Source organism: Paracoccidioides brasiliensis, assembly GCF_000150735.1.
Source record: "Paracoccidioides brasiliensis Pb18 unplaced genomic scaffold supercont2.17, whole genome shotgun sequence".
NCBI lineage: Eukaryota > Fungi > Ascomycota > Eurotiomycetes > Onygenales > Ajellomycetaceae > Paracoccidioides > Paracoccidioides brasiliensis.
In genome coordinates this window covers 69,901-85,914 of record NW_011371374.1, presented here as the reverse complement: position 1 = coordinate 85,914, position 16,014 = coordinate 69,901, and the positions used below count along the sequence as shown (strand labels likewise).

Here is a 16,014-nt window from a genome sequence, read left to right as displayed (position 1 = left end):
ATGACCGACTCTGAACCTTCCTACATCGACTACGAAGCCTTCCTTGATCCCTCATTCTCCCCCACTTCTTTCGCCAACACCCTTGTCACAAGCACCAACAATCTGTCTGACACCCCACTCGATCTATCCACTCCACTGTCTCGTGTCCTCTTTGATATACAAGAGATTGACACTCATATCCATACATTGACCACGAAATCTGCACTTCCTCTGCTCACACATACCCGCGATCAGGCAGATGCTGGCCAGCGGGTTTTGGAGGCTGTTGAAGGGCAGGTTTCTGCTCTGAGGGAGGGATATAAGAGGCTGGAGAAGGATGTTTTGGAGCGGTGGGAAAGTGCGGAGGAGGTTAGAGGTGCTGCGGAAAGGTCATGGGCGACTGTGAGACTGGCGAGAGCTGTGGGAAGGTGCTTGGTGTTGGGTAGGCAGCTGGAGGGCCAGATGTTGGAGCTTACTGGTCGTCCATGGGGCGCGGGGACGTTTAGTAGTGGCTCCCAAGGGACAGAGGATCACAGGGCACTAGTGCGAGCGTCTAATACACTGCTGATGCTTCGGCGGATGTTTATCACTACTGAAGATGGGGATGAAGGCTATGGGCTGGATCGGGTTAAAGTTATCAGGACATTGAGAGGTGATCTCGTCACACCGGCTGAGAGCATGGTTAAGGCAAGAGCAACGCAAATTATCAATAGATTCTCGCTCTCCTCTTTAGCGACTGACACGAGTGGTGTAACATCGGGTGCTGGTGGTTCGGGGACTCAGCTCCAATCTGCCAGGGCATCGACTTTTGCGCAAGCCGAAGAGGCGAAGTCCCGAATCGCGTCCGCCATCACCGCATTATATTTATTATCCCCAACTCCAAGAACGTCGATTCTGGTGTCTGAATTCCAGCCAGAGTTACTGCTTGCAACTTTGAAAGGTTATATTCATACATCTCTAATTTCATCGCTAGCTTCGTTGTCGCGATCACTCTCGATGCTGCCAACCCTCGACCGGACGCTCCAAGAGACATCTGCGAGGTGTCAAAACATTATGGCTTTGGAAGCCCTTCTCGAAACCATCAAACCTCCCGCCCATCCTTTCCTTTACTATAACCACCCGGCCCATCCCATTGACCCATATACCACCAACACATCCAAGTCACATGCCTCTTTAAAAAACAAGAATAACCTTCTCCAGCCATTACTCCAATGTCTCGACACATCCTCTCTCCCTTCCTACTTCTGGCGCTCACTAGCCTCGTCCCTCACAACGCGAGTTCAAGAGATCATCAATCGCGGAGGTGTTTCCTCGCGAACGTTGAGATCGAATCGAGAACGATTGCGTGAGGAACTGAGGGAATGTGTTCTACGAGGATCGAGGTTACCCAGTAATAGTATCAGTAGACTGGGGGCTTCGACAGCGTCGCCCATAGTGGTGGGGAATTGGGAGAGGGAAGCAGCTGTTATGGTGCGTGCCGTTGTGGGTGTCTTGGGAAGTTAGGGAGAAAACAGCATTTGAATTACGTATGATGTCCATATATGCACGTACTTCTTGGATGTGAAGATTTTACGTTCTTATCCATTTACGATTTTCTTACCGTCTTCGTATGAAAACACAGCACCCTTTCACAGTTCGCTTATCGTTGCCTTCAGTTGTTATTTACTAGCCAATGCGTGCGCTGCCAGTTGAATTTTCGCCAAGATCATAGCCTAGGTAGCCGCACCTAAATAACGCAAGTATTTAAATGCAATTCCAATTTTGAGGGCACATCAAACGTCATCTACACTGACGCTGAAGGAAAGTTCTCATTTGCTGGAGTTCTTCACGCTTGCATCCTTGGGTCTGTATCTATATCCACTACAGAATATACCCAAGATATATATATGTCTATAGGGGATAAACCCCCAAACGAAAAGAAAAGCGTTGGCCATAACATTATTTTTATATGCAGGTACATGTTCCCATTATGCAGTGGATGTCCGTCTAACCATGGATACTTACGTGGGTCTGCCCCGCACCTCATGCTGGTTTACCTCGAGCCACTCAGATAGGTTTGTACTGTTTGCGGAAAGGTACTGTCTCTGCACACGCCCAGGCAAATAGTGACATGTCACCGTCATATTCCCTCTTGAAGTGACAACCTATTAAATGCAAAAAGCAAGTCTATGATGTAGTTATGAGATATAAGATTTCTATCACATGCTTTCCCTCGCCTTCGCCCCCCTGTTGCCCATCGCATTCTCTCCTCCCCTTTCCCCTTTCCCTCCTGGCCCTTACACGCATCCATCATAACCTTGGAATGCATCATAACATTCAACAATCCCCGTCTTTGCCAACACCCTCGTTTCACCGCCTTTTCCTGGTTACAGGAAATCTCTCTCCCCTCCGCCAAGACCGGTAGCTGGGAGTCAGATTGCTTTTCGACATCCATTCGCGGATCGTTGAACACCTGTCAGTCCTCTTGTTACCTGTACGTCTGGTGGCGATGGTGTGCGGTGCTTGGCATGCAGTTGCAACTGTGTCGTGTCACGAACATCATACAATTGACATTTGTCCTTGGACCCCGTTTCCCTTTAACTCTCCTCCCGCCCAAGTGGCCCCCATCGGTTTGCCCAACGCTTGTTATTTGTAGGCTAGTTATTGGGGTTTTTCTTGGGTTACGAAAGTTCCTTTACATGCATAGTCCCATTTATGCAATTTTTCTGACCAGAATGAATCATACCACACTTTAGACATTTGGCTGTGCCACAATTCCGTTGTGAAAAAGGGGATAAGAAGGTTTGCTCCTTTTTTCCAGTTTTGAATTAGGCCTCTTTAGAGTTTCGTATCTGGGCCCGCTGGATACCTGATTGCCTCAATATTTGTTGCTTCTTAATGAAATTTATATCTGCTCTGAGCACTACTCTGTGTCCCGTGTCTCAATGTCCTCCAAAGTTCCTTTTTCTGGGTATATAGTCGACCGACTCGTCCATCTAGGCATGCCGTACACCGCTCAATCCAATCACCTTGGATTTTGTCGATACACTACCCAACTCATCCATGGATACCAAATAAATGGATGGTTCTGAGTTAGAGATATGTAGTAAGTTTCTTCAATCTCAACCAAGAGGATAGATCAATCATAGACCCACAGCCTGGTTAGTTCGGTTCAGTTCCTAGGTATGACTGGATGATGGCTAAAATTTAACCTTCCGATTGATGTCCAGAACCACCGAAATTCCGGATCACTCCGGGGCACCTATTTACCTGGCATTACTGCCCCTCCATTTGTGGAAGATGGCAGATAATAGGGGTCTTTGACCCAAGAACACGAAACGAAAAACGAGAGGAGTGCATTGGAGTATGTTCAACATTTTCTGACAATATAATAGGTTTTATTCTTGATGAAAGCTTCCCGACAAGTGAAGCAGGTCACATTTGTTAGTTGTCAACCTAGAACTGTTTCTTTGTGCTATTGTACATAGTTACCCAAACAGCTCTGGGGGAAAAGTAGTTAATAGGGGGTAAATAGGTGACAATGACAACTAGCCCGTGTGATTCCGATTTCGATCTGGACTGTTCAACTTTGCACAAGCCAGGTCAGCTCGTCTTAGTCATTCAACTTATGCAATCGTGTTACAGTAAAAGGAGCCCCCAGCTGTGTCTGTATGTGATGTTGGTTTGACAATCGGCGGTAGAGTTTCTTGAGAACTTCAAAGCTGGAGAAAATCTTCTGCTAGATTATTTAACCGTCGAGATTCCACCGGTTCGCTTTCCTTGAAGGTAAATATGAGTCAGTCTATTTAAGGAATTGACCTCTGCATATACCAAGCAGGATATTCTAGGATCGCTCCAGCTTCTGGATGAAATTCCTTTGCGTTCTTCACATTTCTTTTTCTCTTTTCCCCATCTTTGACTGATATCTTGGATCGTCCTTGTGTTCCGTGATCTCGTACAAGCAAACCTTTCTTCCCTTACATCCGTAAACCAAGTACCTCTGGTACTACTAGTATGGTACATGCACGCATGAATAAATATGCAACCTAAACTATATTCAGACTCCTATTAAGCAACGGGTGAGAGGCACGCATGCCAGGAACCGTTGGATTTGAGAGGGTATCAAAAGGATAACTTTCTCTCTCCTCGTTCTTTATTCCTCACTCTTTTCTTAAAATGTACTCTCCATACTCCGTACAACAGACACCTAGGTATCTCTCCCCGCCCATCCCACCAACGTCCACCTCCCACCTCCCACCTCACCTCTGCTGTCATTTCTCCCAACGTCACTTTCTTTTCTATATTTTGCACCCACTGTTCCACAGTCAACAATGGGAATACATAGTAACGAAGCTTAAAACAACTTCGCTCTTCTCCGCCCTTTCTTACTTCTCGCACCTGTCCTGCCCACGACATAAATGTGATAGGTAGGGTTTTGATATCCACCCCCTTTCTCTCTGTGGCCAGTGACCAGCGCACATCACACTCAGCCCATCACAGCCAGCCGTGAGGACAAAATGGGGCAAAAGCTGCAACCCATCATAAACTAAAATGATCCAACAATTTGCTTTTGCCAATTTGTAATCCTGCCTCACTGAGCGGAGAGCGGAGAAGTCCTGAGCACTTGAGACCTTGTCCTTCATCCATTGAATGCATCTCGGCCATTAATTTTTCTTCCTTTTCTCATCTGCAACATCTGCCAGGAAACCTCTTGGCCGACAAAGTTATTTTTCATTTCATTGGTGATATATATTGAGAAAAATAGAAGAGCTAAATATATTTGTGGAATTTTCTAAGAAAGGAGAAAAAACTACTAACTATATTTAAGAGTTACAAAGAATTAATAATAAAGATTCCTTACTAATATATATATATATATATATATATATAAAAGGTAACTAACGATTGCTCATGAAAATAGCTTTTAGTCACTGGACAATGATTTTTTCTTTTGGCTAGTTGCGCAAGTTTAACAGCCACGACTTTAACTATTAGCATAAATGTGTCAATGCATGCTTATGCATTAGTTAGATCTTTAAGGGTGACATGGTTTTATTTCTGGACAGTAAGCATTACCCAACTAACCTGCAAGCCGTTTCTTTTACCAATGTATGCATTAGAACGTATAAATTTACATTCAGAGCCCACTTCCGCCTGTTTTTATTTTTCTTTTCTTTCTTTTGTACGCGTCTGCCAACTCAGCCGTGTTGTGCTTCTGTCAGTCGAGAATAGCTCAAATGGGCGTTGGACAAGGTAAGCATCCATTGTCTGCTCTTCCTCTCGTGTTTGTGACCTGCATCTATAAAGTAGCAGCAGTTCAAAGTACCTGGAGAAGTTACGAATGTATGTATGTCGGTTAGGTTACAGTTTGTTGGAGTGCTGTCACAAGTCCTCTTTTTCTTTTCCTGCCCTTTTTATTTCTTTTTACTGTGTGTCGTTCATTGCTTATCCGGTGGGTTTGCTAATCATGGGAGTTACTGTGACTGAGGAGTTAAGAGACGAAGAGAGTAACTCAGCTCCAGTAATTGCATGAGAGAATGAGCCTATACATATGCATACATGTACACTAGCTTTCCGTATATGTTGTGCCTGGACATGGTGCGCGGAAAATGTTCCTGCCAAGCTGTTTGGCTGACAACTCGGAGAACAAGCCATCAAAACTCAGTGGAGGAACGGGAACTTACCTATTGGGTATTATTGTCCATGTTTTCCCCACTAGAAGGGTGTATGGTCGACATATATATCCGGGCGTATATAGATCTATGATCGGGTCCATACCTCTGATGGAAATTAGAAAAAGTTAGAACAAGCATAAGATATAAATAAATGCGGAAACTAGTCGGGTCTTTCTCGTCGATCATGTTTTTTTTCCCTTCCCCTCCTAGCTCATAATGAATGACTAAATATCCTCAGCATGGGTAGCTCGGTGGCTAGATAACTGGGAATGGGTGGACAAAGTATGTGATAAATATGCGAGCACGCTCGATGTTGCAACAAGCAACCTAGATCGGCCGAAAGACCAACAGGGCATGGTAGCTAGTTATCATTTGAGATCTGGAGTGTATGTGTGGAGAGGACCCGGATATTTCTCCCCCCAGTGAAAAACCAAGAATACTAATTAAGCATCTATACCCGACTCGATAACAATCCTGAATATGGAACTTGATCAGACATGCGCCCAATTAAACTTGTTTAGAATAACTTTTTCATGAACAAGAATCCCCATTAAAAAAAACACCTCTCATTACCATTCTTTAAATGCTTCTAGATCTTTTCCCCCCCACTTTGGCCCGTTATTGGTTCTTTCGCTCGAGTCTTGCAGCTAGAAATATGCATCATTCAAGATGGAACTGGACTGGGCTTGTACCTTGGCAAGTATTTCCCCAAGAACAGCAAGCTAGGTACGAGATATCTAGGGCAAAGTGCAATGTATTGACAGGTACCAAACCCTCCTCCATCCATGGATCAGAGGAAAACCCAGCCAAGATCCAGGATCATTTGGCCCACTCACACCCCAGCATACAAACTAAAATTAAACTGAATCGTGCGACCAAATCCCTCCTACCAATCACTGGAAACCAGGCCCGTACCAGAGAGCTAAACTCGATTCTACAATCAGCCAGCGAATAATAATGGCCCATGGATCAAAAGCCAGAACCGCGGCCAAGCCACCCCAGACCCGACCGACCAACCAACCATCCCTCTCTCCTGGCCTGAAATTCCCCTTCCCCTCTTCTGGCCCCAAAATGTGCCCATACCCTGCAGAGTCAGTACGCAGTTCGCCTGCGGTATTCCCCCACAGAACCTAGCGTGGGCCGTTCTAGGTTTTCGCCCACGGCCAGCCCGTCGACATCATCATTCACATCGTCACGTATTTGATACTTGTTAAGCCGTAAGGCGGCGCGCCCCCCCCCCACCATCATCAACATCATCACTCAACCTTCATGGGCCGGTTGGGGGTGTCCGTCCACCAACCCCCCCAGGCTTTCTCCTATTTGAAGCCCTGCGAGGAAACTATTATTTATTTTCTTAGGTTTCCCACCTGCATGGCCTGGTGTATTGTATTGGTCTGGAGGGGTTTCCTGTTTTCTTCTCCCCTTTCATATTCTTTTAACCAAAAGGGAATTGGAATTGCTGCTTTTTGGGCCTGGACGACGCCCACGTGATTTTTCTTGCATAGTTCTTATCTAGGGGCCTGCTTGGACGGAATGGATTCCTTGGAACCCATTTATAGGGACAATCACGCGAAGAGCATGAATTTTGCTCAAGCAGCTTGAAACAAGGTCCATAAGTGGAGAGCAAATCGGGGAAATATCATGGACTTCAACCAATGATGTCAAATATAAATACCCTCTCCTCTTTTCACATCAATTGGATGGAATGTAAACACAAATTGCTCTTCAGCCTTCCCTCATCCAGGCCATTAAGGACAGGCAGCAATGGTAGAAATATACTATACTGTAATTACCATTTCCCTTCCCAGTTCCCCTGTTCCCATCATTTCCCCCTTAAATGTTCAAGTACTACCTCAGCAATCGTGAATTACCATGTAGCATATCGTCGTTGGAGAGCATCGCTTCGTTTACTGATAGTCAGGTTGTGGGTTGTGAGGGTACCGGTATCACAACGAGGAAGTGCCGCCCCTGTTGCTGATGTTCTAGGTTTGTCTGATGGTTAATTTAATCATTATTTATTTCGGAGGTCGCCCTCTGGAGACGGGAAAAAGCTCTGCAGGGCGCCCAGTGCCAGCCAACTGCGATGGGAAATATATAAAGTTGACAAAGATTGAGATTTGGCACATTAAACTACAATAATGATGATAGTAATTTACACACGGGGTGTCGTTATTAAAAGTTTTGGAAAGGCACTAAAAATTCTACCGGAATAGTGTAAGAACCTTAAAACATAATGATAGGCATCAATCTAGGGACTCTTAGGCTCGACAAAAGCTAAAACTTTAGATACCTGTTACCTTAAGTCTTAACTAAAAGGCTTTAACCACTAAAAGTAGGCTCAAGCCCTAATATTTAGTCAGGTAGCGACCGCCAACACCCGGACAATCTGTGGGTCTTAAGTCCTCGTCTCCAGTTAAGGGAACCTCGTTTAAGAGGATCCCATGGCTCCACATATGATCAACTGTACCCCTGTCCAGTGTGCATGAGCTAGTTGAATTTGGTTATCGGAGATTTGCAGAGAGAGTTATGGAAAACGAAGTCCAGGTTCGCCGCCTAAAAGGGTCAAACCCGATCATAGCATAACCGGATTTCCCAAGGGTTTTCGAGAAAGTCAACCAGGAAATTCATCAAACTGTAGTTCACCCCATGACCGTGCAAGTTAATCGACGGCAATCAAGATGTACCTAGGCCCAGCCCAGTAACAACGAATTGAAGATGGTGTAAGATTTTGACTTGGAAAATAGGAAGTTAACTCCCTCGCGGTTCCTTGCGTGCCGGTTGGAAAATATCAATGGTTGTCGGGCGGTTGACTTCTTGATGAAAATATTACATGGCAATTGATTACTGAGCATGCTAAACATAACCGCGCCGCCTCCTTTCATTGTCTCGTGTGGCGTCATAGATTTAGAGCTGCTAAACTAAAAGCGGGCTTCGTTAAAGCGTTCCTTGGATTAGCTGTCTCCTTCGGTACCTAGGAACCTAGGGATGCAGGTAAAGTTACGGCCGGGGGCAAGGTATGGTTTTCTATTTCCATTCCTTCAGTGACCCGAAGGAGAAAACTGAGGAACAGATTGATAGGTGATCGGAAACCCCTGTACCTTATTAGAAGCTACCTAGAGTTAGCATCCTTGGGTAGCTACAAAGCACATGTATGTGTGGAAGCCGTATTATGTATGCACGATGTGCCTTAAACGAGCAGCCGAGCCATTCTCATCCCAGGTTTGGGTCCTGTCCCTGAAAGATTGCCACGCTCGGATACATATGTATATCCCTTGATCTCCCAGGGCTAGATAGACATATCCAGCCTCTTTTTATTCATTATGGTGTAATTAGTTACTTTGAATTAATAAACAAGATTTTTACTGGATTCAAATTGTGTTTATTTTTATAGTTATGACATAACGAACACTAATCGACTCCCCCTTCCCGGCCCAGCTCCGGCGTTCGCCCAGCCGCCAGTCAAGGACAAGAAGTGCCCCTCACCATGATCAGCATCTCAGCATTCATCCACTCATACGCGTTACTCCACCCTGCTGTCCACTGCCTTCTTAACAACTAATCAGGTTTCACGGTTATGACTGGGTGATATAATAAGAATTGGAGTTAGCGTTGATAGTCTTTACTCCTTACATGCCGATGAAACACCTGCCAGGTACATGTACATACTGGTACCTCCGAAATAGTTAGCGTCTTGCACTCTTATTTCGAGAACTACAGTGCGCAGTCCCTCCGCCCCTGCCCATTAGTTAAATCCCTTTTGGGTCCGGTCCAGTCCAGTCCAGTCCAACCCAACCCACCGCTGTCTATTGCTCACTGCTCAGTGCTCACTATTCACTGTTTCAGCCACTGGGCCTTGCCTTCCCAAGTGAAGCTCACTTGTCGTCTTGTCCCTCTCAGCCTCCTCCTTTCCGGTTCCCATCAACCAACCACCTCAACCTCAACCACCATCACCACTACCACGCCCACCACCAACAACCAACATACCAACGCCAACTCTACCTCCATCCTTCTCTCCGTTTCTTCCACCACCATTCCTGTCTTCTCATCCATCTGTCCTTGGTCTCGTCTCCCGTATCATCCGTCAGTTTCACCGTTATCCCACATCATCCCACCACGGATCCAACCCTCTACCCACCCAACTTCCAGCAAATCATCACCTAATCTGCCAACCTCCGTTATCTTCCCGGCGCCAGAATAAGCAACCCATCTCCATCTGCTTTTATCGTCCTCTCTCCGCCTCCTATACGCCTATTCTATTATTATCTTATCACCTTCAAGCGACAGGACGTTTGAGGCCGCCTCTGTTTTCCCCTCAATAATCACGTTATTTTATCCTGAACCCATATCTACTGCAGACACTCTGCTCCGTTCCCTTCCCCCAATAGGAGAAAAACCCTGTGCGAGATCTGCAGACATTGGAATACAGGTAGTTATAGTTAGGCTGGCCTATTGACTTGTCCCTTTCTCTCGTGTCCCCTGCTGCTCCCACCCGCCCGTCCATCGTATCGCCCAATCCCTCTCTCGATCCTGAATCTCCTCTCTCCCCCCCCCCCCCTCCCTTCTGCGACCGTTTGACAAGTCTTGGTCAACTACTACAACGACGACTGACAACGACTAAGAACGGTTAAAGAAAACCAGCAGATGTCCATGCTCCTGCGCACCTGATCTCCGTTCTATCTCATACCATTTATTTTGCTTTTCTTTGGTGCCATCTCCTCGCTATTCTCTGGAGTATACCGCCATCACCTTTCGCAAAAATCCGCTGGCATCGGTCCTTTCCGTCGTCCTCGGCCTAAATTACACCTTTCTGCCCTGCCTTCTCTTGCCGTAGGCCTTCATCCGTTCTGATTATACTCCAAAATTAGGGATTTGGGCTTTTCGGAGTGTCGAGGCAGCTTTTGACCACGCCGCTCGCCCTCCGGCCTTGTTGCCAGAGAAAAAATCGAGCGGTATACGGGCTATCATTATCGCCAAAGTTTAAGTGGTGAGAAGGGCTCGTTTGGTTTCAAATTAACTTGTTTTATATACGTTCGGGAATAATAAACGAAAGGCGCCTATTGGGGATAATTCTTAGGTACCTTTCATCCGAACTAGCTCGCCCACGGGACGGAACGGCCGCGGACGACTGCTACGACAACTTGTAGCTAAATCATTATCACTATTCGGCTACCTGTGACGGACTGACCGTCTAACGTTGTGGTGAACTCATATTCGTCGCATCGCGCCCGCAAGGCTAAAATGTCGTCCTTTCATCCCGTTAACCCGGTTCCTACCGCTGCACGACAAAATATGGACGACGCCGCTAGCAGCTCGAACGCGTCTTCCACACCCCGCGCAGATCTTTCGAAAAGGTCGCACACTCAACCTCTCGCCTCGTCCAATATGACGACGGAAAATGAACGGGATAGTGGATATGGAATGATGAACGGCGATGTTGAAAAACGACCCATTCACAGCCCTCTTGTCTCGAATACGGCTTCGACAGACAGTCCCGGTCGAACACATAGTCGAGAGGGCTCTTCTGCCCAGTCCTCTGTGCCCGAGGAACACGCTGTGGGTGACTCTGATGTAGAGCAGGATGCGGGGACTGATAATGATGTAGAAGTGGGTGATAGTGCGCCTCCTTCGAAAAAGAAGAGGGGGCAGCGCTTCTTTTGCACAGATTTCCCACCTTGCACACTGAGTTTTACGAGAAGTGAACACCTTGCCCGCCATATAAGGTATGGTTCTGAAAGACCCCATCTTACTCTTATGAAATAAATTTAATATGTTTGATGTAGGAAACATACTGGAGAACGTCCCTTTCAATGCCATTGTTCCCGACGGTTTTCACGCCTGGACAATTTGCGGCAGCATGCTCAGACTGTACACGTAAATGAGGACATCCCCGGAGACTCCCTTGCTGCTACAGGAACGCGGTTTCAACGTCAAATCCGCACTGATCGAGTCAGACCACCTGGCAGGAACCGTTCAGGTACCGTTGGCAGCATCTCAGGACATAGTCGAGGCCATGGCAAGAATTTATCAACCTCGAGTATTGGATCTACCGTATCTAGTTACAGCCAGTCTCAGGAGATTCGTCGCCGCCCACCACCTCTGATGATGGCCGGTGATGGCACTGCTAGAGCCAGATTATCCCTTGAGACCATGAACTCTCCCCCAAGAACCCCACCCGCTCAGATCCACGGATTTTCTGTTCAGTCTCCTAGTACCGGCCTGTATACACCCGTTTCTGCTACGCATCCCTCCGGGGATCCGGCAGGGTATTATTACGGATCACCCGCCTCAGCAAGTTCGGCCTTTTGGGCGGAAAGGGGCTCAGGACGTCGTTTGTCATTCCCTTCGAGTGTGCGACAATTTGACCCAGCGAGTACATATCCACCCTCATTCACTCGACCTTTGGCCCCATCGAATTCATCATACGTAAATGGCGGAAGTGTTTTTGGGAGCCCAAACACCTCGCAAACACCTCATGATGAGCCGCATCTGTCGCCGTCAGAAGCCGATTGGCGTAGGAGGACATGGCATCCATCTTCACAAACAGGCTTCGGCCGTCCCGCAAGCAGTGGACTTTGGTTCAACCAGCCGGCTGATAGGCCCCAACCCGCTTTTGCACCGAATCCACATTCTCAAAATCCTCCACCTCGCCTGCCTGGAATTGAAAGTTTTGATCATGTCCAGCAACGTCCTTCTACACCCCCAAGACGGGAACCGACCCCCATGCAAGTCGATAGGCCGTTACAACCTCCTAATGCAGCTCCTGCTTTTGCTCCGACATTCGCCTCCCAGGCATCCAATTCTCGACCCCCTCCCATTTCCGGACCGGGTCATCGGAGAGCTCATCTTTCATTTGACATGTCCCTTCATCAGAACCTGACTAAACTCGATATCCGTGGAAATTCATCCTCGAACAAGGACGCATCGCAATGGAGTCAACAAACAATCGGGGAACTCCGAAATATCGCATCACGACCATTTACGACTTCCTTCCAGCATCCGCAGCCGCAACCCCAACCGCAGCAACAACCTCATGAATCAACGATAAGCCAGGCTCAGGACGCACCCAGGCCTCGCGAACAGCCAGCTGCCGGCTCAAGCCCTAATGGACCAACAACCCCCACCCAGAATAAAAGACATGGATGGTATAATGGGCCTCTCTCAACAATGAGGGCAAGTAGTCACCAACCCGTCCACACGTCTCCGGAGGATTCGAGCAGTAGTGAGGGCGTAGCAACGCCATCTGGGTCTGCGCCAGAATATCATCCTACAATCGTACCGAGCAACGGCGATTTTGAGGGACATCACTCCCGTGTCCGGTCTGAAAATACTCATAATGTAAGTGAAAACTCCCTTTTCCACTTCAGGGTTATGCTCTTTGTTCTTTTTTTCACACGCTTACTGAACACTAACGGCGCAGCCCTGTGCCCCACAGACATCTCAGACTAACAATACCGCTTATCCTATACATCCTCCACATCCTCCAAACGCCGAGCCACGACATGTCTTCTACTCGGGCAATTCCAGCAATCATACGGGTACTGGTATGGCGCGCTTAGAGGCTCTCGTTGCAGTTGCAACGAGCGAGAACAAGGGCATGGGCACTTTTATTTAAGTTTCTTTTTTTGTGCACCGTCGGGATACATTCCCCGCCATTTTCAAAATGCTTTGGGTTCTCGACGTGCGGGATTCCGGAATGTTGGCTAATGGTGCCCCTAACCGATACGATGATATGCTCCACGAAGCACCTCTCTTAATTACCCGCCTCGTTCCTGAAACTTCGGTATACATAGTTTTGGTTCACAGCAATTCTTCCAAGCGGTATACAACATAAGCATAAGATGGATGATGCCTTTTCCCGATGGACGGTAATATTGAGCCTTTTGACAACCCTCTTTCTCATGCTTACGAACGACCTTATTTAAAACAAAAGAAACAAGAAAAAAAAAAAAGAGACATAATTCCGTGAATCCCCACTACACCAGATTAGAACCCACTTTTCAACTTTCCTGGAGTGACGGCGACCTTTTTTCCCTTTTGGGGAAATTCTTTCATATTTTCCTTATTGTCCTCTTAGCATTGTCTTGTTAGCATCAAAATCCAGCTTCATATTTCTTTTCTCTTTCAAATACATGATGACCGTTTACGATGTAATGACCCAACTCTTATATATATATATATGCATATATATACGCGACACACGCGGAGGCATTCTTTCTTTTATGGTTTATCATTATGTTCTCTTTGAGATCTCTTTCTTTGCATCAAGTAATTAGGGATGCTGGGGTGGCTGTATCTTGTATTGATGACACCCATTTCCCCTGTTCTCAATTAGCTTGAGGTTGCTGGTTTTGCCTTTTAACAACAAATATTGACCTTCGCCACGGGTCTCGTTCTCTTTTTCTCCTTTTTTATTTATCCTATTTTTCCTTTTATAAGTTGGCCTGAATTATCTTGTTATTACTTGGGGTCACAGCTGGGAGGCATCATTTTCATTTTCGACCTTATACCACAGGAATTTTGGCTGTGATCTGTTCCCCGCCTTAGCTGGTGGCAATTGGAGTCGGACACCTGTCTCCCCGTACCATTCCAAAGGCAATTGTGCAGAACCATCAATCTCCCCTCCTTATGAACCACACAGGCTATGCGTTTCGCGTTCCGCCAACAACTTGCTTAATCTCTCGATGCGTATTTCGCCATCTCCCCCGTGACCAGGCTTTTCTTTGCTCCCGTTTTTGTTCTTTAACAATATTTTCCCTCTTGCTTCTTACTTTCCCCTTTATATCGTTTTATTACTTTTTCTTCTGGGAAAAGATGTAACGACTCGACGAGCGAATATGATGATGGTGCATTGGATTAACATGGTTTGCATGCGTACCCCGCCGCGACGCTTTATGCCTTCTTTTGTCTGTTTTATGTTTTTGGTAATGTTTTGCATTTGGAGTGTTCTTTATGCTTTTAATGCCCCTTATGTCTCTCATTTCGTTTTCCTTTCGTTTTCCTTTCGTTTCGATTCTATTATTTCTACTTTTCCTTTCCACTCTTTCAACTCCCTTGCTATTGCCTCTTCCTTATTCCTCTTCCCTCCTCCTCGCTCACCTCCTTACCCCCTGTTCTTGGCTACCTCTTCTTATGTTTTTCTCCTTTATAGTTTAGTTTTTCTTTAGTACTTCATATTTCATGGTATTATTATTGATACTCATTGCCATTACTCAATTCTTCTTTATCATGTGATGATATTGCTTCTGAAAGCCTTTTCTTTTTTAACAGTTTATGGTTTAATGTTTGTAATTTCTTTTTACGTGAATGTACTTAGGTGTGTCTGTATTTGTTGTGTTATGTTAAAAAACATCTTTGCTAGTTCTTTTTCTCTCCTTGTGTTTTAATATCTTCAGTTGATAATGTATTTCACAACTTAACTCAGTCACTTTGCATCTGTGCCACCACACCAATTAGTATTGGAAATTATTATCTGTTGTGTTGGTCTCATATGTAGCCTCTCATATTAAATTTGTGTGGTGGAACAAAGTGGCTGAGTATGGTTGACTTAGCTAGTGGAGAAATAACTAGTTACATTATCTTTAATGATTGATAAGCAGTAAAATATAATTTGATAGTCTTAAGTGTGCATGTCATATAATTATACTCTCTGTACATGCATCTATTTGTTAAGGAATAAAATAAAAATTAGCTTCTCAGTGAATAAAATTGTGAACTGAATATTGTGTGCAATAATAAATAAATAAATAAATAAAATAAAAATAAAATAAAAAATAAAAACTTTCATCACTTTGAAATTATTTAAACTAAGATACAAGTTAACTAAGTGAAGCAGTTGATTGTCACAAATAGACCACCAATTTACAAAGAGTTATTTCATCATAAAAGAGAGTCGTTCTATTTGAAAGAGAGTTCCATTATTCTTTCACTTGTTTATCTTCTTTCTTCAGTGTTTTAAAGGTTTGTTTCATATTCTCTCTTCTGTCAGTTTTTGCTTGTCTGCTTGTAAGGACATCCGCTAGACTAAAGGAAATTCTTGCTACAAACATAGTGGTTGCACAGCTGGAGTTCAACACAATGACGTTTCTTTCACTTCATGCTGTTTTCCTTGCTGTTGTGCATTTCAAATGCCTCAATCAACAATGACTATATTCAGTCTTTGCGGAGTAACAGTGAATGAGCAATTGACAATGGGATTGTATACCCCTTTCAGGTGAAGAGGAGGGACATCGAAAAGGGGAGCAACATGATCGTAGGCAAAAGGGAACCCTTGACCCATTGCATTCGCCTTGCTTGCATCTTTTCATCACTTTTATCCTCCGATCTTCTATAACTTCATGGCGTTCTCCCATCTTGTTTCCCCAAGAAGCCAACTTTCAGGTTA

The 16,014-nt window shown here is 45.5% G+C and overlaps 2 protein-coding genes across 2 annotated transcripts; both read left to right on the top strand.

Annotated features, from left to right (window-relative positions):
- On the top strand, positions 1-1,482 carry PADG_08149 (Golgi transport complex subunit COG5; the record flags this gene model as incomplete). The annotated part of the gene is made up of 1 exon (XM_010765413.1): positions 1-1,482. The coding sequence occupies one exon, from the start codon at positions 1-3 to the stop codon at positions 1,480-1,482; it is 1,482 nt and encodes a 493-aa protein (XP_010763715.1).
- Positions 1,483-10,871: 9,389 nt separating this feature from the next.
- PADG_08146 (uncharacterized protein) lies at positions 10,872-13,245 on the top strand (the record flags this gene model as incomplete). The annotated part of the gene is made up of 3 exons (XM_010765386.1): positions 10,872-11,353; positions 11,414-12,968; positions 13,051-13,245. The coding sequence occupies 3 exons, from the start codon at positions 10,872-10,874 to the stop codon at positions 13,243-13,245; spliced, it is 2,232 nt and encodes a 743-aa protein (XP_010763688.1).
- Positions 13,246-16,014: the final 2,769 nt, after the last annotated feature.